The sequence below is a fragment of the Dendrobates tinctorius genome, unplaced genomic scaffold (genome assembly GCF_039654945.1).
Source record: "Dendrobates tinctorius isolate UK_male_01 unplaced genomic scaffold, ASM3965494v1 ptg000211l, whole genome shotgun sequence".
In the NCBI taxonomy this organism is placed as follows: Eukaryota; Metazoa; Chordata; class Amphibia; order Anura; family Dendrobatidae; genus Dendrobates; species Dendrobates tinctorius.
Window position 1 is genome coordinate 12,370,574 of NW_027361878.1, and position 23,923 is coordinate 12,394,496.

Here is a 23,923-nt window from a genome sequence, read left to right on the forward strand (position 1 = left end):
GTGTGAAGAACTCCAGTACCGTGGTTACTCTGAAGTTCCTCCTGTCAGATGTTCCTAGAACCTTACTTGTATGACACAGCTGTAGCCTGATCAGGGACCTCCTGGATCCCGGCTCTCTATCAGTGTTGCTGTTGTGTCCCAAGTCTTAGATGGGAGTAGTGCATTTACAGCCAACTACTCCACCGGTGTCTGCTGCAGAACCATAAGTGTCCATACAACCTCGGGGACCAGGCCCCGGTCTTGCGCTGAGATAGGCAGGGTTCCTCTTCCAACCCACAACTCCTCTCTGTTCTCCTACTCCTTCGTTCCACGCTGTTCTCTCTTATGGAAGCTTAGGTTGCAGTTCTACGTCATTCTCCTTCTCTTCTCTTTCCCGTGCCAGCTGCAGCACTCTTTCTAAACTGAACGCAAACTGAACTCAAAACTAACTTCAGAACTGAACTCCTCTCGCCTGACCTCCCGTCAGACTGACCTGCAATTCTAAACCTTCCCACTCTTTTATATGGATCTCAACTCCACCCACCTCCCAGCACATCTTGTGTTTCGATGCAAGGAATCACCAGAGGTGCTCTGCTACCCTCTAAGCATGAGCCGCAATGTGATCAGTGCTGAACTATTCTGTGTGTGGGGTGCAGGTGTTGGAGTGTGGAAAGGAATTCACAACTTACCTAGTTGGTGGGGCACTACACCCTAGGAGAAGGTGCAGTACCTCTGTGGCGACTGAGCCTCATGGGCGCCACAACTACGTATACAAATAGTCACAGGAACAATGTTTTTGTTATATCCACTCTGTACAAGAGTATCCCATTTGACTGTTTGCCAAAGAGTAGAAGGCAAATGTGGGAATTTTGAAATGCAAAGCTCAGTGATGTGATTTGTTGCATTGCTCATGTTTTTTAAAGGTTGTTAAATATCTTAAGATGGAATGGGAAGAACAAAAGGATATCTGTATGAACAGCTCTGTATGAGTTGTTTGTTGTATAATGACTTGATATATATTAATAAAATACCCGTTTCCCGACATTTACAATCCAACATTCTAGACTTTTGGGCCTTACCCCAATTTAAACACTTTTGAGCATGGTTTCACGAAACACCCCTATTGGCAGGTAGGAATAAAATCTATTAATATGTGGGAATATTAGAGGAACTTGCCCCCCAAACACAACAAACTTCTCAGAATGCGAAAATTATCCATCTAAAATGTTTTTTTCAAACTTTGTACACCTTTGTGATTCATAAAGATGTCAGTGTTATTAATATATTTTACTTTTTTTATTTTTATTTAATTTTTTTTTTCCAGACTGCTTGTTTTCGGGAAGAAAGAGATGTCTTAGTGAAAGCAGAAACCCAGTGGATCCCCACCTTACATTATGCATTTCATGATGAAAACTACTTGGTAAGGACTTCTCGGCGACGTTCTAAATTATTTATTCTTACAGCCATGTTATTGGCGAAGTATTTATTTGGGAACTTGCAGCTATTGGCTGTGGTCTGCCGGGTCCTGCCTTTTAAGTGCTGTCTGTATATTGAGAGATAGGACTTACATTCTATTGATCTGTGAGCACCTAGAGAACAATCAGATACATCCTCACATTTATGCATTATCATCTCCAATAAACTAGAAGAAAACCTCCCATGTCGCAGTACTTATTTTACAAAAAGGACATTTTAGTTCTGTATAAAATATGTTCTAATCTAAAATGAATATTCTCTACAGTACCTGGTGATGGAGTACTATGTTGGAGGAGATCTGCTGACTCTGCTTAGCAAGTTTGAGGACCGACTACCAGAAGAAATGGCTCGATTTTACTTGGCGGAAATGGTACTGGCAATAGATTCAGTGCATCAACTGCACTATGTTCACAGGTGAGAAACTCCCGAAGAAATGATGAATTGATTCAGAAGTTTATCCTAAACTATTTGTCAAGTATATTCCATATCCGTAGTCTACCATCATTCTGCTGAAATGAAATATTATTTGCCTTTTCATGGTTGTGATCTAAGCTATAAAATATTACTTGACTGTAGAATTCAACGATTTGTGAAAGAATCTTTGGTCACATATGGTTTAAAAGGGGTTGTTGGCTTTAATAACAGTTACTGAAACGAGTAATGTTAAGATTAAGTCAGATAACTTTAGTGATGAGCGAACGTGCTCGAATATGGTCGGGTGCTAACCGAGTGACATCAGCGTGCTCGAAAAATATGTTCGAGTTCCCGTGGATGCATGTCTCACGGCTGTTCGACAGCCACAACACATGCAGGGATTGCCGGTTTGTTGAATATATTTTTTGAGCGTGCTGAAGAGTGAAGAAACTCGATTAGCACACGAACATGCACCGATAACACCTTATCTGAGCACATCGGCTCATCACTACTATTCAACTATTATTGAATGTTTCATGAAAAAAAAAATAGATACTAAAAATGTTTTTATCCCTGCAGAGATATAAAACCAGATAATATTCTGATTGACCTGAAAGGCCACATCCGACTTGCTGACTTTGGATCTTGTTTGAAAATGCGTCCAGATGGCATGGTAATTCTACAGAATGTAGCTAAAGACATTGTCAATTCCCACTGTAATATAAACGCACCTTGAAAATATTATAAAGTTAATAAAGGTCTCTTTGCAGAAATGCATAGTCTAGAAATAATTCCACTGCTCGATCTGTGACCAGTAAGCCATCATATAATCTATGGATACAAAAAAGCCATCTGCCAAGGCAAAACTGAGTATTAAGCAGATGGGAAAATGAGCAGAAAACATCCAGGCTGTGTTAGTAGGTGTAGTAGCTACTGTTCCAGAGTTAAAAAAAAAAAAAAAAAAAAAAAAAAAAAAAATTTTATACTTTCTATATAAGCGTGTGATATGTTGCTGAAAAAGCCCAGGTTTTTCCCCCTGCCATCCAGACTTTTGGCAGTCTATGCTTCCACCTAGTGTTGAAAACATGGAGCCGAAACTTATGACTGACAGTTCCAAGAAAAGTTTTCAGCCATTTAGTGACAGCGCAGGTTGCGTCTCCATTACCAGTTTTGGGCATGATGGTTCTCTGCCACAACCAAACGTCTTTACAGACTGGAAGTTTCTATTGCTTATCGATCAATGGCGTACTCAACAATTGGTGAACTTTAAATTATGCAGAAAATGTTTTGGTAATACAGACTGTCTAAAACTCCTTTCTCCTTGTCTTCATCACTGTGGTGGCCATCAGCTTGTCTCATCATATTGTATCCCTTGGAAGAGTTGATTGAGTGTTTTTCCACCCTCTAAAAGCTCCCAGGATTGTAACGCTGTGCACATATAAATTTGATTCTAGTTCCAATAGGACTAAATCGTAAATATTTATTGCTTCTATAAATCAAGCTTTAAGGTTGTGCTTCATTCATAATGAAAGATGGTTCATACCAACAGGCCATTTATTATCTCCTTCCAGGTGGAGTCATCAGTTGCTGTTGGCACCCCAGATTACATTTCACCAGAAATTCTCCAAGCCATGGAGGATGGCAAGGGCAAGTATGGGACAGAGTGTGACTGGTGGTCACTAGGAGTCTCCATGTATGAAATTCTCTTTGGAGAGACACCTTTCTATGCCGAATCCCTAGTAGAAACTTATGGAAAAATAATGAATCATGAGGTAAAGTGAATATTAATGTTTTTTCATACGCTATATGTTGTGCATAGTCTCTCATGTATACATATTGTGTTTTGGGTGATCTGCCTCTTAACCACTTGTCCAATTGTTTACACTATTGGTGCAGGTTCATCTACAGTTCCCATCTGAGATTACTGATGTATCTGACAATGCAAAGGATCTCATCAAAAGCCTTATCTGCCGACAAGAGAATCGGCTGGGAAGAGGTGGTGTTGATGACTTCAAGAAGCATCCATTCTTTAGTGGAGTAGATTGGGAAAACATTCATACAGCTACTCCACCTTACATCCCTGAGGTGGACAGTCCAGCAGACACTTCCAATTTTGATGTGGATGATGAATCTTTAAAAAATTCAGTAGGTGATACACGTCTGAATTGAAGTTTACGTTTGCTACTGTTAACCCTAATAATTCCTCTGTCACACTTGAAGGGGGTTTGGTAGGTTGAGATGTGTTTTGGTTATTTGGAGGGGTCCCCTCGATAACGAACTGCTTTGCTTTGGCTGTCTCTGTGTAGAAAATTGGCGTATGTGCAGTGTCACATGCACCGTATTGTATGATATGTGGAGAATTTCATTTAAAAGGCTGTCACATAATCAATATCAGGAGCACACTGCTCCCCTGCTTCCTGCTTGCCAGAGGGCAATGTGCTCTTGATTGAAAGCCTGAATCAGCGTCATTATTGCACTTCTGTCTGGAACTGGGCATTCTCCACTGTTGCAAGCAGAGGCAGCTTTTACCTTCAGAATCTGAGGAGCGTAGATGTACTAAAGTCGGCCAGATCTAGTCATCCAAACTTAAGGCCCCGTCTCACTAAGCGACTTACCAGCGATCCCGACACCGATATCAAGGTGTCAGGATCGCTAGTAAGTCGCTATGTGATCGCTGGTGAGCTGTCACACAGACAGCTTCACCAGCGATCAGCACAGCGATGCCGAGCGCCCGGCATCGCTGGCCATCCTGTAAAAAATAGAATCAAAATAAAAAATATAGTTATTCTCACCATCCGATGTCCCGCGCAGTCTTCCGGCCTCTCTCCACGCTCCGGTCCCAGTGATCCTTTGCATGAATGACCGCGAGATGTCACGGTCTCGCGGGATAACAAAGTCTCGCGGTCATTCGTGCAAAGGATCACTGGGACCGGAGCGTGGAGAGAGGTGGGATGGCTGAACGGGACATCGGAAGGTGAGAATAACTATATTTTTTATTTTTTTTATTATTTTTTACACCTGATCGCTGGTCTCCCGCTGTCACACACAGCGATGTGTGCTGGCCAGCGGGAGACCAGCGACCAAAGAAATGTCCAGAGATTTCTTGCAGCGATCAGCGATACCGGCAGGGGGGCCGCTCGCTGATCGCTGTCACACACAGCAATCTCGCTGGTGAGATCGCTGTTACGTCACAAAAGTTGTGACTCAGCAGCGATCTCGCTACCGAGAATGCTTAGTGAGACGGGGCCTTTAAGCTATATATGAAAAAGATTGTAAGCGCTGCACTCCTTGTTTGGGACACTGACCGCCACTGATAGACTGCTGAGTTGGCTAGTCAACTTTACAATTTAATGTCCCTCCATTCTTGAGAACAGTAGATTTTTTAAGAAAAGTAAACTGTAAAGTTTTAGGAACGGCGGAACGCACTAAATGAAAATAATAAAGTACGCTCGCCGCTCGGGGTCCACCATGCAGTAGGTGTTACACCGCTGCTAGGTAATGAGGAGCAATATGGCGGTATGATGCGCACGGGTTCAACTTCACCCGGAGTGCACAGAGCGGGCTCTGTTCACACACAGAGGTGCCGCAACAAAAAAATACAAAATGCTGAACCTGTTAGTGACACAGGCCTCAGGTAAATGCACACATGGTATCTGGTCACAGGAGCAGGACCCAAGACCGAGGAGCTGCGACACTCTACACCTACTGTGTGTGAGCCGTCGCTTCTGCGAGTGCCAAGAAGGGCTGCAACTGCAGCGCGGCGTAGGACACTGCCGCTCGACAACAAAGTCAGAAAGCAAGCACAATGTCAGATGCTAGCGTAGCGGTGCGGTGTGCACAGTGGCCTAAGGCTTGCCACTGACTGGCGCTGACTGCTAAACTAATTCCCTATCCAGATGCGTAATATCAGAGGGAAGGTTTTATATAATGAGTCAGTCACCAGAAACATACATCCATCACCATTAACACATAGCAAGTATAGTCTATACTAGCGCATGGCCGAACGGTCATGTGCGCTTTTTATAGCCGTGCGGGACCTTCCAGATCTCCGAGATGGAGCAGGACCAGGGCACATGACTCCCGATCTCCAATGGGAGATAATCTCATGAGCATGCCCAGTAGGAGCACAGAGGAACTTAGTCTCTGGAGCGGTCTGCTGCAAAGTAATCTTCTCTGCAGCATACAGACAGCAGGAGACCGCAGAATGTGAGGCTCTGGATTCCTGCAGAGCAGAAGCAGAAACCTGACGCCTAACAGTAAAGTTGCTGATTCTTACAATCACTTTGCTATTTTAGCAATTAATGATGAGAAAACCTCTACGAATAAGAATTGTTTTCACAATATTGGTTGGTTTTTTTTTTTTTTTTTTCATTTATGGTATGTTTACTCCTAGGAAACCTTGCCTCCTAATAATCACAATGGTTTTGCAGCACATCTTCTTCCGTTTGTGGGATTTACATTTACATCCAGCTGGTATGTGCATTATAGAAAAGTTTCAACAAGTAAATAAAACTCAAATACATTCTGCTACGACTTTCTGGCCATAGATTTTTTTTTTTCATGCAGAATAAAATGCATCAAAACAGTTTTTCGTGACCCTAAATCTGCAGGGTGTTTGATTTTTACAATACTACTTGGCTTTAGGTTTTACAGAAAAGGATTAAAAAAAATCTTATTCTTTTTCCTTTATTAATCTTAAGTGGATGCATGGTCGATAATTTGTTCTCGGTGCCTCCAGTTTACCTTGTTTTGTAGTGAGCAGAATAGCAGCCTGAGAATATATTCTACCAAGAGCATAAAAAAGTACATTCATACGTCTACTCCACAGTACTGTACATCCCTGAGATGGACAGTCCTGCATTCAATGATGATTTCCTACCTGCTCATAATCAGATTTGTTGCAATCCATATGAAACCTAAGAGGCAGAGTGACAAAATGCTTTGTTTTATTTTCCTTCTAATGACTCATTGTAGTGTTGTAAAATTCTACCTTTTTCTACTACTTATATAGCCCTTTATCAGACAAAGGCACACTGATAAACTCAATGGTCAGTAATGGCTCAGGAAGCAGACAAGGGCAAGAAAAAGACTCCATCCAAGGTAAGTCCAGTCCATTTTTATTCTCTGATCTCTATAGAACAGGAAGAAGCATAAGCTAAGTGGCCAGATACAAAAACACACAAAAAAAATGTACACACTTGGTCAAAATTATTGGTACCTCTTGTTTAATGACTTGAATCTGACTAAAGTAATAGTAAATAAAAAAACCTATGAAAAGGAACAAATGACAGTCAGACATTGCTTTTCAACCATGCTTCCACAGAATTAAAAAAAAAAAAAAAAAACAATAAAAAAAACTCATGAAATGGGCCTTGACAAAAATGATGGTACCCCTGAAATTAGTGTGACAAAAGGGACATAAACCAAGGTGTGTCCACAAATTGGCATCACAGGTGACTACGATCTTGGAATTAGTGAGTGGACCTGTATAGAGGGCTGCAGATACTCACTGCACTGTTTGGTGACATGGTGTGTATACAACTCAACATGGACCAGGGGAAGCGAAGGAAAGAGTTGTCTCAGGAGATTTGAAAGAAAATTATAGACAAACATGTTAAACCATCTCCAAGCAGCTTGATGTTCCTGTGACTGCAGTTGCACATATTATTGAGAAATTTAAGTTGCATGCGACTGTAGCCAACCTCCCTGGACGTGGCCGCAGGAGGAAAATTGAGAAATCAAAGAGACAGATAATACGAATGGTAACAAGAGCCCAGAAAAACTTCTAAACAGATTAAAGGTGAACTTCAAGCTCAAGGAACATCAATGTCAGATTGCACCATCCATCGTTGTATGAGCCAAAGTGGACTTCATGGGAGCCGACCAAGGAGGACAAAATTGTTGAAAAATCATAAAGCCAGACTGGAATTTGACATGTTGACAAGCCACACAAAGCTTCTGGGAGGATGTCCTATGGACAGATGTGACAAAATGGAACTTTTTGGCAAGGCACATCAGCTCTATGTTCACAGATGGAAATATGAAGCATATTAAGAAAAGAACACTGTCCCTACTGTGAAACATGGAGGAGGCTCTGTTTTTCTGGGGCTGCTTTGCTGCATCTGGCACAGGGTGTCTAGAATCTGTATAGGATACAATGAAATCTCATACCATCAAGGGTTTCTACAGAGAAATGTGCTGCCCAGTGTCAGAAAGCTTTGTCTTGGTCACAGGTCATGGGTCTTGCAACAGGTCAATGACCTTAAACACACATCTAAAAACATTCTGGAAAGCATTGGACTATTCTGAAGTTACCTTCTATGAGCCCTGACCTAAATCCTATTGAGCATTTTGGGAAAGAGCTGAAACATGCGTCTCGAAAAGGCAACCTTCAAACATGAGACAACTGGGGCAGTTTGCTCTTGAAGAGTGGGTCAAAATACCTGTTCAGAGGTGCAGAAGTCTCATTGACAGTTACTGGAATCGTTTGATCGCAGTGATTGCCTCAAGATTGCGCAAAAAAATTAAGTTAAGGGTACAATCATTTCTGTCCAGGCTTATTTCATGAGTTGTATTTTTAAAAAAAATTCTGTGGAAGCATGATTGAAAAGTATTGTCTGACTTTCATTTGTTCATTTTCATAGATTTTTTTTATTTATTACTTTTGCCAGATTCAAGTTATTTCTGTGACCATTGTGGGTTTTTGTCATTAAACGAGGGGTATCAACAATTTTGACCACGTGTGTAAGACTTCAGTTTTGTTTATTAAATTTTTAATTTAGTTATAAAAATGTAAAACCAGGTCAATGTTTAGTTTTGGTAATTTCTTAGATAAAATGTAACCAATGTTTGTTTGACTTTTTATCTCTTATGACTCAGCAGATGTATTGGGCAATGTTCAGTATTTGTCAGTTTTTTACCTCCGTATTTGTAAGCCAAAACCAGGAATGGGTGATAAATACAGAAGTGGTGACGCGTTTCGATTATACTTTTCCTCCGATTTGTTCCAATCCTGGTTTGGGCTTAAAAATACTGATGGAAAATATTGAACGTGTAAATGTGGTCTTAGGCTGGTTTCACACTTGCGTCTTTTAGCGCTGCGCCACGTGCGCTATCGTGCGCATTGCTCCCCTATCTTTAACATGGGTGCGCATGGTCTAGCGCATGCACGCGTTCGTATGCGTTTTCGTGCGCATGTGGTTTTTTGTAGTGTGCGCCTAGGCGCGCCGGACGCAACCTGTTGCATTTTTGGTCTGCCCGACCTGTCTCAAAAAAATGAATGCGCACGGAATGCGCAAAAAAATGCATTACAGTCTATGGGAACGCACGCGTGCGCTAGGACATGCACACGCATGCGTTTTTTGAGTTAACATGGTGACAAACTGGTTAAATCGCATGCGCAAAAAAATAGCAAACGCATGATGTGTTTTTTGCATGCGTTTGGTATGCACACAAGGCGCTGGTGTGAAACTAGCCTTAGGGTTTATTAATTTGATGTGGTCTTGTTGAAATTTTTACTTTTTTTAAATTAAATTAAATCCCAAAATGTGGTTGCATTACAATCTTGGAAAGGATGGGCAACAAATCTACTATATAATTGTCTAATTCTGTCTGTCTGTAATGGAAATCCCACCTCGCAGATTGGTCGCGACCAAACTGCGGCGACCAATCAGCGACAGTTGCTTAGTCGTCGCAGCAACACAGCCGCATTGCTTATTGTGCAGGCACATTACAGCTGTTAAAGGCATCATTGCTGCTAAGCTCATTACTTTTAGTAACAGTAAGAATTAACGTGTTTAGTAATTTTGAGCAATAAATTGGGAAAAAATCTACCACAAAACTGTTGCTTAAAAGCATTATTAAAGAGGAAAAAAAGACCAACATTTCTGTTTTTTATATAGTACATGCAAGTGGTGGCTTAAGAAAACAGCCACTTTTGTTCTGTTATCTCCATTGTAGAAATTCTTACTTTGTCTTTCAGCTGCCAGTTATATTAACCTTCTTTCAAACGCAGAGACCCCTACTAAAGATCGGGAGATCCGAAGTCTAAAGACAGAAATGGAAATTTTGCAGAAGAAACTAGCAGGTGTGTGTGCAGGATGCAGTAACAGACAGTAGACAGAGCAAGAGTTAACGTAATTTTTACTTGAAGAGGAGTATACTCCATGCCGGGAGGAGATGGGGTAAACAGGGGGTATAATGGTTGGTGTACGGGATGAGGTAAAGAATATAATTGACATGGCAACAGTTCTCAAAGGTAAACGTTATCAGTCTGACAGCTTCCTAACTGGGGAGTCCACGGAGTGAATAGTGGCGCCAACACGGTCAGCGCGTGGTAAATCCGGTGTCATCCTAAAGGCATCGTTGAGTTAAATTCTGACAGCAGTGATTTGTCCTCAACGTCTTTAACTGGTTCCTTGGTCCAGGGTTTGCTGGGTGAGGTGAAGGTGATGATTTGGAGAATATTTGTGCCATTCATGTTTTTTGTGTTCTTCAGAGTCACCAGCTCCAAAGCAGTTATGGATTATAAAGCACGTGAGCAGACGTGGCTTAGGCTAGCCTCACACTAGCGTTTTGGGCCGCAGCGCACGGCCGCCACTAAGCCCCGCCCTCTCCGGTCATCTCCGCCTAGTATCGCACACTGCTGCATGCGATCTGCACACCCTATCTTTAGCATAGGGTGCGCTGACCGTGCGCTAGTAGAATTTTGCATGCGCTGCGCCCTTTTGACGGAGCGCCGCTGTGCGCCGAACGCACGATGTTGCATTTTGGTGCCCTCGGAGCAATATCACATACATGCTCTCTTGTACGTGTTCTTAGTTGGCGTGATGTTAAGCCAACATATATTTTCTGACAGCCACAAGTAGCATAGTATATTACTTGTGCAGTGGCACAAGTAATATGTTTAATAAAGAAGGTACCGGGTGCCATAGGCCAAGGTGGAGGTTCGCAGAATGTTCTAACATGCTATGCAGTTCCCACAGGGAAAACATCCCTGTGGTGGACCACGAGAATTAAAGGGATTTTTAGTACTTGGAACATAATGACTGCGAACAAGGATATCTGCCAGATTCTGGCTTCTCCTGGCTGTCATCAGAGGGTATTTAGATAAAAAAAAAAAACTTGATAAAATAGGGTCAGTCTGCAGAACATTCCAATGACGCTGGAGGCATTCTCTCATCTGTGCCCTTTAAATGTTGATATATAAATCTAATTTGATCCTGTGCCTTCCTATCTTTTTGGTTGGGAATGTATAAGTGTAACAAGATTACTCCTTTGCTCGCATATAGCCCCGTCTGATGCACTTGTTGCTATATCCACACATTCAAAACCTTTTCTTCAAGTCCTCTGCCTGATGTTCGAATATTTCTTCTGATGTGCAAATATGCCTCATCCTCAAGAATTGACCCACTGGGATGGCCATAATCGTGGCATCTGGGTGGCTGGACTCCACATGTAACAGCGAATTGACCGAGGTGGGCTTTCTATAGACATCCGTCTGTAATTGCAATATTTTGATGTCAAGAAAGTCCACCTCGTTCTTGCTGGATGTATAGAACAATCTGATATTGATTGAATTAAGATTCAGACCATCCATAAACTCTGTAATTGTTGTTCACTACCCTGCCAGATAATGAATAGTTCGTCTATGTAACATAACCAGCCCTGCACATGGTTCACGGCCTGGGCACCCTCCCCCCAAAAAAATTCCTCTCTCCCAATACCCCAGGAAGAGATTTGCAAAGGAAGATGCACAGGCCACCGCATCGCAGTGCCACATTGCTGTAAATAAAAAAGTCTCAAAGCAAAGAAATTGTGGGTCAAAATATATTGAAGTAATTCCAATATCAGATCACAGATGGCACCATCCCAGTTACTATTGGTGAGAAAGAATCAACAGGCCTGATGTCATGATGTTGAATGCATGTGTACAGTGATTCAATATCAGCTGTCACAAGTATCATATCCTGGTCTAATGTCATACTATCAATTTGGGCCAGGACATCCATCATGTCACTAACATAGGATTCCACAAGTGGCTTCAGATAATCTGTAAATTTACAAATGGGTTCACACAGTTCCCCTATGCCGGACACGATTGGCCGACCCGGTAGCTCTAACGGATCCTTGTGGATTTTTGGTATGAAATATATAGCAGGTATTTTTGGAGACTTCGCCAATAAACCCTTCAAGATTTTTTGGGGGATAATTCCCTTTTCGAAAACCTGGTACAAATTAATTTCCAATTCGGCTGAAAATGCCGTCAATGGATTACGATCATGTCGAAATGTTTTTTTTTTTTTATATCCCTTAAAATGTCTATATGCCTCCTTTGCTGCGGCCATATAACTATATTATCCCCCATGTCAGCCGGCTTGATGACAATATCATTAAAACTTTTTAGATCTCTCAAAGCGGTCTGTTGTTGAGCCGTAAGATTGACATTCTTGCGTGTATTAGATATAAGTTATCCATAACTAATTTTGTGACAATTTCAACAGCCAGACAAACTGACAAGGGGGGGGAGAAACGGGTGGAACGTGGGTATACGGATCATGGGAACGTACCTGAAGCTTCAGAGTCCTGCTCGTTCAATAATTCCTCAAGATCTTTTAAGTCCTCCTCCTCTGTCTAAGCAATAAGATGTTGATCACCTGTCTCTCTTGTATGTAATTTCTTGAGGATTCATTTTCTTGAAAATTGGAAGAGAGATTTTATAGCTGTGAAAGAGTTGAATGTATTAGTAGGGGAAAAGTCAGCCCCCCAGAAAGCACCTCAAGTTGAGCCTGCGTAAAGGCATGTTCAGATAAGTTGATTACCTCCAAGTGGCTGTTCTTATTCCTTTTATCATGTTTTAGTCTGTGTGATTTTGCGTTTAACCACTTGTGTCTCTCTATTGGGGAACATGTTATAGGCCTCTGTAGTCTTTGCCTTAGGTTTTGAGAATTCCTCGCTAGAGGCATATGATGTCATGGACATAGACCTTCTTGAATCATTCTTAGGCCGACGTGACTTGCGATTCCATCTATACATTGTATTTGATTGTTTGTCACCGATATCCCTCTGAAATATGGCAGTTTAATTGGTGCAAATATCTTTCTCCCATTTTTGAAATTCAACATCTATTTCACAATGTAACGTTTGTAGATCAGTCTCTGATAATTCCTGTTTTAATCTATTCTGGACAATTTCAATCTGTGTCCAAGGTTTCTATCATTTCCTTGTTAAATTGCGCCAATAATTCCACAAAACCTTTGGAGCAAGTACTAGCACAGTCCTCCCATTTCTGCCGAAACACTATGTCCTCCACCTCGAACGATGGAAACACCTGGACTCTTAGCCCTCTAGGTATAAGACCCGTTTCAATGTATTTATTGAGAAAAGCACGATTCCACCATATCCTGGTGCGTTAATTCAATAGATCTTTTAGCCTTTTGGTTGCCTCGTGTATCCTTGCTGCCACCTGTCACTGTTTTGGGTTTGTCACAAAAATCCTCATGTGTAAGCCACGTCTGCTCATGTGCTTTATAATCCATAATCATAACTGCTTTGGAGCTGGTGGCTGTGAAAACCACAGAAAACATGAATGGCACAAATATTCTCCAAATCATCATGTAACAAATATATATTGTGGTGCATAAAATTGCATCCATATGCTAACTACATATTATGAATAGCGACTCACAATGCTATATATCAAAGCTATGTAAATTTTATTTCAACCAGATAACACACACAAAACTTTCATAGAGGAAAGATGTATATCTTTGTACCGTGTTAGCCAGTGGATAGAAAAATATTCAGGATTGAGAGTCCTCAGTAGTTGATACCTTTTAATGGCTAACTGAAAAGATGGTAATACATTGCAAGCTTTCGAGACTACTCAGGTCTCTTCATCAGGCTAGACTAATACAAAATCTGAAGTCACATATTTATGCACAATACAGCCTAGAAAAAATGCAATAGATAAGACAAGTGACGTGAAGCAGAACTATCAATATGGGAGAGGGAGAAACATAAATATAAACATTGGACCAGTTCATAGATAAGGAGTCTGGATGTTTTATGGTCCTCTGATTGGGGTCTAGTTCTGTGTTGCCCCGCAAGGTTTTAAAAGGAAATTCCTTAATTGATGTAAAAAGACATAAATCCATGCGACACATTCAACTTTCATAGGGCGTTCTGAAGCAGACAATAGTATAGGTAAAGACAATAATATAGGTTAATGACACCAAAACCCAAAATTAATAACCACGAGTACCAGACACAACACTGACGCACAAGGGGTAAGGCAGATTGTAGATGTGTAATAAGTGTGCTGTCTAAAATCAAATGGTATATAAACTCAGTACTTGTATATGGGACAATCCCATCATCTGATAGTCAGCGGTAGGTGGAAAGCAGAGATAAGGGTATATTTTGGTTCCTATCAAATAGTCCACAACACTATCGAAGCCCAATGTGGCTCGACAGATGTACACCGGGGAGTAAGAGCACAGTTCACGGTGAGTCACCCGGTCCTTCTAAAGTGGTATGTGCGCGTCACTCACGGGCCCGGAGTGCCTGGCACCTCACGTTGCAGGAGACAGCGGGCACACGGCACAATACTGGTCAAAGTCTGAGTTGTCGCAGGGAAGCTTGAGCGCGGGCCTGCACTATGCTGGTGCTCAAGAGACTGAGCACTCTCCTTCCTCTGCTGCGTGCTGCTCGTTTCCGCCAAGTCTGTCTGCTTCTGTGCGTGCTGCGCCTTTTTAGCTTAGCCACACCCACTTCTGTACAGTGCAAAGGTCAGTCCAGGTTTCTAAGCTTTGCCCCGGACAACAGAGGAGACAGCCCCGACAGTTCTGGACCCGGCGCAAGACAGGTACCCCGGTCCATTTGTTCTTGCATGTGCACTGCACTTTATTTTCTATTCACTTTGCATTATATTTTTTCAGCATCCCGTCCCAAAAAAGAGCCTGAAAAATGTCTAAATTGTCGTCCTGTAACGACTCTCAAATTTTCAGTATTTTTTTTTTATGGACACATTGCGCTGCGTTTTTTAATGCGTTTTTTTTTTCTTTCCTTTATTACATATTACAGGTAAAAGTGCCAAAAGTAATCTCAATTATTAGCATTAACCTTTTAAACCTGCACTATGCAGAGGACTGCTGCGCTAAAGCTCCCATACACCTTGGCTGACAGCTGAACGATCAGCCAAACCATTGTTCGGCTGACAACCATCTATCGCCCTGAATTCCCCATACACAAGAGCACCCACTTTGCTGGCATTCAGAATTCAGGCATGTTAGGGCCTTTAACCCCTTCCTGACCAGTGACACAGCGTATGCGTCATGAAAGTCGATGCCAATCCGACCAATAACGTATATGCTGTGTCATGACTTGAAAGCCTCCGTGCGTGTCGGGTGACCGGGGTCAATGAAAGGTCACCCGACCCGCAGGTACAGGGGGCTTTGTACTTCACCCCGGGGGGTAGCTTTGCCCCACTGTGGCTACGATTGCTCTGATTGGCTGTTAAGTGAAACAGCCAATCAGAGCGATTTGTAATATTTCACCAATGAAATTTGGTGAATTATTATAATCCAGCCATGGCCGATGCTGCAATAGCATCTGCCGTGGCTGGAGACTGAGATCCGACCCCCCCCCCCCACACCGACTGGCGGGGGCGATTGTCCCCCTCCACCGTCCCTCCGCTCCCCCCCACCTTCCGATCCCCCCCACCTGGTACCTCCTATGTCCCTCTGACCGTCTCGGTGTCCTGGATCATGGGCGCCGCCATCTTGGAAAATGGCTAGCGCATGTGCAGTGCGCCCGCAGGAATCTGCCAGCTGCAGATTAATTCATTCATTTTGATCACTGTGATAAACTTTCACACACCCCCATAGGTAGGGACAAATAATAAAATAAAAAAAATACTTTTATTTTTCCATTAGGGTTGGAATTGGGGTTTGGGTTGGAATTGGGGTTTGGGTTGGAATTAGGGTTTGGGTTGGAATTAGGGTTTGGGTTGGAATTAGGGTTTGGGTTGGAATTAGGGTTTGGGTTGGAATTAGGGTTTGGGTTGGAATTAGGGTTTGGGTTGGAATTAGGGTTTGGGTTGGAATTAGGGTTTGGGTTGGAATTAGGGTTTGGGTTGGAATTAGGGTTTGGGTTGGAATTAGGGTTTGGGTTGGAATTAGGGTTTGGGTTGGAATTAGGGTTTGGGTTGGAATTGGGGTTTGGGTTGGAATTGGGGTTTGGGTTGGAATTGGGGTTTGGGTTGGAATTGGGGTTTGGGTTGGAATTGGGGTTAGGGGGTGGAATTGGGGTTAGGGGTGGGTTGGGATTAGGGTTAGGCTTGTGGTTAGGGTTAGAGTTGGGATTAGGGGTGTGTTGGGGTTAGGGTTGTGGTTAGGGTTATGACTAGGGTTGGGATTAGGGTTAGGGGTGTGTTGGGGTTAGGGTTGGAGTTAGAATTGAGGGGTTTCCACTGTTTAGGCACATCACGGGGTCTCCAAACGCGACATGGCGCCACATTTATTCCAGCCAATTTTGCGTTCAAAAAGTCAACCAGTGCTCCCTCCATTCCGAGCCACGACATGAGCCCAAACAGTGGTTTACTCCCACATATGGGATATCAGCGTACTCAGGAAAAATTGCACAACAACTTTGGGGGTCTAATTTCTCCTGTTACCCTTGAGAAAATAAAAAATTGGGGGCTAAAAAAAAATGATTTTTGTGGAAAAAAAAATGATTTTTTTTAATTTTCACGGCTCTGCGTTATAAACTTTGTCAAAGCATTTGGGGGTTCAAAGTACTCACCACACATCTAGATAAGTTCCTTGGGTGGTCTAGTTTCCAAAATGGGGTCACTTGTGGGGGGGTTTCCACTGTTTAGACTCATCAGGGGCTCTGCAAGCTTAACATGACGCCCGCAGACCATTCCATCAAGTCGGCATTTCAAAACGTCACTACTTCCCTTCCGAGCCCCGACGTGTGCCCGAACAGTGGTTCCCCCCACATATGGGGTACCAGCGTACTCAGGACAAACTGTGCAACAACTTTTGGGGTCCAATTTCTCCTGTTACCCTTGTGAAAATAAAAAATTGTGGGATAAAAAAATTTTTTGAGGAAAAAAAATGATTTTTTTATTTTCACAGCTCTGCGTTATAAACTTCTGTGAAGCACCTGGGCGTTCAAAGTGCTCACTATGCATCTAGACAAGTTCCTTAGGGGTCTAGTTTCCAAAATGGGATCATTTGTGGGGGGGAGCTCCAAAGTTTAGGCACACAGGGGCTCTCCAAACACGACATGGTGTCCGCTAACGATTGGAGCTAATTTTCCATTCAAAAAGTCAAATGGCGCTCCTTCCCTTCTGAGCCCTGCCGTGCGCCCAAACAGTGGTTCCCCCAAACATATGGGGTACCAGCATACTCAGGACAAACTGGACAACAACATTTGGGGTCCAATTTATCGTGTTAGAAAGCAGAATTTTGTATCTACCAATTTGAATGAGGTACTAGCTAATGGATAAAAATTAACTTTTAATCAAACAATTTAAAAATGGACAAAAAAGCACACACACCCAGGTGCAAAAAACCCCCACAAAGACGTACAGACACAAAGTAAAAATACCCACGCTATATTGGGTATAGAGCCTCTTGAATAGAGTGAACGCTTATAGGTATAGTTATGCTAACCTTAATAAGCTTTAACAAATAGTCACTGAAATAAAGGTAATTGATATTACAATCCTGACATATGTGTCCTTTACCGAATTATCACAAAAATGATTGCTGTTATAATCTTAGGTATATAGACACCAAATCACCAGGACCTTCAATGGATGATATTCATATTGTACATAAATAAATACAAGTGAGTGGGCACCATCCAGCTATATCTGAACAGTATACTAATGCAGGGATCACCACATGCAAGTGAATTAGATCAATGAGCAAAAAAGAAGAAAGACTCTGCATATATGTGGGATCACCACGCATGAAACAATTATATGAAAATACAAATTTTTATTGATTGCACAAAAGCAGCAAAAAACACCACACATTAAAAACAAAAACAAATTGATCAGCATGTACACCGCTGGCTGCAGAATATAGTGGCACTAAATATGGATCAATCAAGCTATTAATGAAGCTCCATATAATACAGACAATCCAGTGGGAGCAATAGAAAGAAAGAATGACTGGACAAATTGTTGTAACCCTGTAATAATATAATATGCTGAATATATAACAGACAGCAAGAAAGACCAATCAATAATCCCTGATAAGAACCCAGCAGTGTTTGGTAAATGCCTGTTGGAAAAAGGTACAGAAAAAACTGGGTAACAAATGGAGCTCCAAAGTGCAATAGTTCCAGACCCCAAACTGGAGTGCAATACATCACCCGGGAGCAGAACAGTCAAAAGGTCCAGTCAAGGTCGCCCCAATGTCTGTGTGAAAGGCCAGCAGCAACAGCGGGGTACAGTAACCCACGCGTTCCGACACCACAGGTGTCTTTCTCAAGGTGAGTGCTAATGTTGCTTAGTAGAGCAGCTATTTAAGTCAAAATAATCAATGATAAATCCTTGCCAGGTGGCAGCTGGAGGCGTGTAGACGCGCAGATAGACGGATATGGCGTCATGGATTTCAAATGATTGTAGTGCGCATGCGCGTGACATCTAACTCTCACGAGATTTCGACTTATACTTTAATGTTTGTTTGTCATGATGCGACGGCGCCTGCGCAGTACATTTGAAATCCATGACGCCATATCCTGTGGTGTCGGAATGCGTGGGTTACTTTACCCCGCTGTTGCTGCTGGCCTTTCACACAGACATTGGGGCGACCTTGACTGGACCTTTTGACTGTTCTGCTCCCGGGTGATGTATTGCACTCCAGTTTGGGGTCTGGAACTATTGCACTTTGGAGCTCCATTTGTTACCCAGTTTTTTCTGTACCTTTTTCCAACAGGCATTTACCAAACACTGCTGGGTTCTTATCAGGGATTATTGATTGGTCTTTCTTGCTGTCTGTTATATATTCAGCATATTATATTATTACAGGGTTACAACAATTTGTCCAGTCATTCTTTCTTTCTATTGCTCCCACTGGATTGTCTGTATTATATGGAGCTTCATTAATAGCTTGATTGATCCATATTTAGTGCCACTATATTCTGCAGCCAGCGGTGTACATGCTGATCAACTTTGTTTTTGTTTTTAATGTGTGGTGTTTTTTGCTGCTTTTGTGCAATCAATAAAAATTTGTATTTTCATATAATTGTTTCATGCGTGGTGATCCCACATATATGCAGAGTCTTTCTTCTTTTTTGCTCATTCATATTGTACGTAACTGACTGACATTCACCGTCTCAAAGTGCTTTGTGCATGCAAATTACCCTTTGCTGGGCAAAAAGATGCCATTATAAGATTAAATGCAAGCAGCAAATGACATAGGCAACATACATATATAATTCCATCACATATATACAATCAAAAAAACAGAACCATGCTTCCTTATTATACTTAATGAGCATTCCCTGTGAGTGTATTGTGATGCATCACTTGATTAACACCATGTTATGTAAGTTTTGTTTGGCATGACAGCCAGCATTGTTAGATCTCACCGGGTTAAAGCGAGTCCCATCAGCAGTGTGTATTTGCAGGGAGCCCCGAGCCATAGGTGACCTGTTGTTGCCTCGTTCATAAATTGCGTTTTGTCATGAATTGACTCATCAGGGGAGCCTCAGCAAGAAGTTTAGCTGCCTTACCCTTGTCCCCGATGTGTGGTTTAAAAACTGTTACCTGGAGTCGCGCCAGATGAAGCCATGCCCTCAGCGTGTGACATGCTTCCGGTTAGAGGACATTCATTACAGCGAATGTCTGGCCTATGGAGAGCTCCGTCGTCATAGAGACCAATGAAGCCAAAAACCCCCTTCAGGCACGTTATATGGCAGCGTTTCTTGTTATTATATCGTCCACAATATATATATATATATATATATATATATATATATATATATATATATATATATATATATATATATATATATATATATGTGTATATGTATGTATATTACAATTCAGGGCTGCAACCTTCATAGTTATGTGCCCCACATATGCTTGCCCATAATAGATATTGCCCAAAATTACCATTAATAGGCTTAAAAATTTATATGGTTACATATACCCCACCAGTGAGTGGTAGTTCCATTACACTGAGGGAAATCCATTTGGCATGATTCAGAGTGTCTCCTAACCCTGTACGTTGCCAACCATGAAAGTGAAACCAGCGATATATTATGAATTCAGAATAAAAACATATATAATACCCAAAATTTGTCTTTGCTATTAGTAAAGAAAAATACTTTAATGGTTTTAAAGAATCTCTAGAGAAAAAGAGAATTTTCTTTTGTAATAGGGAGGGGGGGAGTAAAAACATTTTATAGAGTGGAACTCTGGAGCCGTGAAGTTAGGAAGACTGGGCAAGCGGACCACATGAAGACCACCCCCTATACAGGGAGTGTGGGGGACAAGCCTAGAAACCCCAAAACCAACATGGCAAAAAAACAGAGCAGCTCTAGTTGGAGTCATTCACAGTATCTTAGTCAGCTGCGTGTACGTTAATAAAGTCCCTGAAAAAATGCCCTTAGATATAACAAAAAAAGGGAGGGGGGTTCTGCTTCTCGGTATATGCCAGAGGGAGACTCCGGGGTCACGCTGCCTGGGAGACTGGGTGAGCATTCCTCATGAAGACCACCCCCTGTACAGGGAGCGTTGGGAGCAGGCCCAGAACCCTAACAACGCAACAGCATCGGAGAACGGCTCTTGGAATTTCTGAATAATTTAAAGAAAACAGCTATAGGACAGTTGCTCGTTTAACCCATGCGGATGCACAGTTTTGAGTTGGAAAATCCATCTGCTTTCCTTCTGAAGGATGAGCCTGTCCCAGTCTCCACCCCTAACAGGAGGGACAATTTTATCAATGCCAATGAAAGAAATCATTTTGGATTTGCCTTTTGGTACACATTCAAATGGTTGGCAACTGGAGTGTCCCTCCTGTTGGCAATATCCCGCAAATGTTCACTAACCCTTTTGCGGAATTCTTTGTTTTGCCAACATACTCCAGTCCGCACCTACATGTGGCCTTGTAAACTATACCACTGGTGCGGCAATTGATGAAATGCCGTGTGGAGTATGTTGAGCCAGTCACATTGCTCACAAATGTTTTTGACTGTAACAGCCGAACAAGCCTTGCATCTGCCACGCTTAAGGCATCCATTGGGTTGAACTGATAAAAAGCCCCCCGTCGCTTTGGTTTGAAAATGACTATGAACCAGTCTGTCACGCAGAGATCTACCCCTTCTATATGTAATCTGGGGGTGCATGGAAACAAATTTATTGATGTCGTTATCCATTTTTAATATCGGACAATGGTTTTTGTAATATAGATCTCACATATTCGGAACCATTAGAGAATTCTGTAATGAAATGAATAGAGTTATCCTTTTTTTTTTTTTTTTTGGCTTTGGGGTTAACAATTCCCTTCTATCTTTTCTCACAGATTCTTTATAAGCCTTATGTAGGACATTTTTGGGGTACCCCCTATCCAAGAATCTCCTTTCTAGTTCTTTTGCTTGGATTTCAAAGTCATCGGTCTCTGAACAGTTCCTACGTATCCTCAGATACTGACCTTTCGGTATCCCTCTCTTAAGGGCTGATGGGTGATTGCTCTCCCATCTTAGCAGGGAGTTAGTGACTGTTTCCTTTCTGTTAGTCTTGGTACAGAGAAGGCCCTCCTCGTTTTTTGTGATACAAGTGTCGAGGAAGGTTAAACTGCTAGAACTCTCTTCATGCGTAAAGTGAAGGCCCACATTGTTGGTATTTAGACCCTCAACAAAACTGCAAAAATCCATCATACTGCCCTTCATATGACCAGGATATCGTCAATGTAGCGTAGCCACATGACGATCATGTCATCCGGGCTATGTGAAGAATCCCCAAGGATCACTTTCTCTTCCCACCAGCCCAGGAGCAAATTTGCGTACAAGGGCTGCCCATCGCGGTGCCCCTGAGCTGGTGGAAATACTTGCGATCAAACAAAAAACATTTTTTGGGAGACAAAACTCAAGTGCATCCATGACGAACTGGTTATGTCTGGTGTATTGAGTTTATCTTGTGTTCAAACAATGCCCCACTGCCTGTAATCCTTTTTCATGGGGGACAGAGGAGTATAATGGCTCCACATCTACGCTACCAAACACCATGTCTGGTTCAAGACATATACCATCCAGTTTGTGTAGCAAGTCCATGGTATCCCTCACATATGAGTTCAGGGATACCACAAAAGGTTTAAGGGATGGATCCAAGTATGTACCCAATTTTTCAGTGAGACTATTATTGCCAGAAACGATAGGTCTCCCCTTGAATGGATGAGTGCCCTTAAGTACCTTGGGAAGGCAGTAGGAAGTTGGTGTCACTGGATGTTGAGGGACTAAAATATCTTTTTCATCTTTACCCAAAATTCCCTCTGTGAATCATCTTCAACCAAGGATTTCAACTCATCCAGGAATTGTAAACGTGGGTTACTGTCCATAATCTCATAATCACCATCTTTTTCTAACACTGCAAGACACATCAACCGATATTCATTACTATCCATAATTACTATATTACCCCCTTTATTGGAAGGTTTTATTGTAATACTGGTATGTCTTTCTAAATTGCAAAGACATATTTCCTCTTTGGAAAGATTGTGGTAATTCCTCAGATTATTGGTTGATGGTCTCATTAGATCCTCTGTCACCAAATTCAAAAAGATGTCAATTGAGCCCATATCCCTCCCACATGGGGGCATTCTGGAGCTTTTATTTTTCAAATCTGTGAAAGGACCGAAGCCTTCAGAATTCGGGTTAGGGTCACACAGATGGTACAGGAATTGAACATCATGCAATAATTCGTCTGGTATCCCCAATTCCCCACATGTTCTCTTTTCTTTCGAGAAGTATTTTTACCCTGTTACCCTTGGGAAAATAAATAGCGAGCTAAAAAATCATCATTTTTGAGGAAAAGAAATATTTTTTTTTTTTCATGGCTCTGCGTTTATAAACTTCTGTGAAGCACTTGGGAGTTCAAAGTGCTCACAACACATCTAGATAAGCTCCTTGGGGTGGTCTAGTTTCCAAAATCGGGTCACTTGTGGGGGGTTTCTACTGTTTAGGCACATCAGGGGCTCTGCAAACGCAACATGACGCCCGCAGAACATTCCATCAAAGTCTGCATTCCAAAATGGCACTCCTTCCCTTCTGAGCTCTCCCATGCACCCAAAAAGTGGTTATCCCCCACATATGGGGTATCGGTGTACTCAGGACAAATTGCACAACAACTTTTGTGGTCCAATTTCTCCTGTTGGCCTTGTGAAAATAATTTTTTTTTTTTATTTTCACTGCTCTGCGTTATAAACTTCTGTGAAGCACTTGGGGGTTCAAAGTGCTCACCACACATCTAGATAAGTTCCTTGGGGGGATCTAGTTTCTAAAATGGGGTCACTTGTGGGGGAGCGCCAATGTTTAGGTACACAGGGGCTCTCCAAACGTGACATGGTGTCCGCTAACTATTGGAGCCAATTTTATATTCAAAAAGTCAAATGGCGCTCCTTCCCTTCTGAGCCCTGATGTGCACCCAAACAGTGGTTTCTGACCACATATAAGGTATCTGTGTACTCGGGAGAAATTGCCCAAGAAATTTTAGGATCCACTTTATCTTGTTGCCCATGTGAAAATGAAAAAATTGATGCTAAAAGAAAATTTTTGTTGGAAAAATTAAAATGACCATTTTTTCCTTCCATGTTGCTTTAGTTCCCGTGAAGCACCTGAAGGGTTAATAATCTTCTTGAATGTAGTTTTTAGAATGGTGTCACTTTGGGGTATTTTCTGCCATATAGACCCCTCAAAGTGACTTCAAATGTGAGGTCCCTAAAAAAAAAAAAAAAAAAAAAAAAGGTTTTGTAAATTTTGTTGTAAAAATGAGAAATCGCTGATCAATTTTAACCCTTATAAATAACTTCCTAAC

General features: G+C 42.0%; 1 protein-coding gene across 2 annotated transcripts in view; it reads left to right on the forward strand.

Annotated features, from left to right (window-relative positions):
• The window catches only part of LOC141058267 (serine/threonine-protein kinase MRCK alpha-like), a 212,206-nt gene that overhangs the window by 148,391 nt on the left and 39,892 nt on the right, over positions 1-23,923 (forward strand). For both annotated transcript variants that reach the window (XM_073554451.1, XM_073554452.1), the window contains exons 4-11: positions 1,304-1,399; positions 1,721-1,869; positions 2,449-2,542; positions 3,441-3,641; positions 3,766-4,014; positions 6,263-6,342; positions 6,881-6,969; positions 9,851-9,955. In XM_073554451.1, the coding sequence (XP_073410552.1) occupies positions 1,304-1,399; positions 1,721-1,869; positions 2,449-2,542; positions 3,441-3,641; positions 3,766-4,014; positions 6,263-6,342; positions 6,881-6,969; positions 9,851-9,955 (1,063 nt within the window). The remainder of the gene's footprint in view (positions 1-1,303; positions 1,400-1,720; positions 1,870-2,448; positions 2,543-3,440; positions 3,642-3,765; positions 4,015-6,262; positions 6,343-6,880; positions 6,970-9,850; positions 9,956-23,923) is intronic.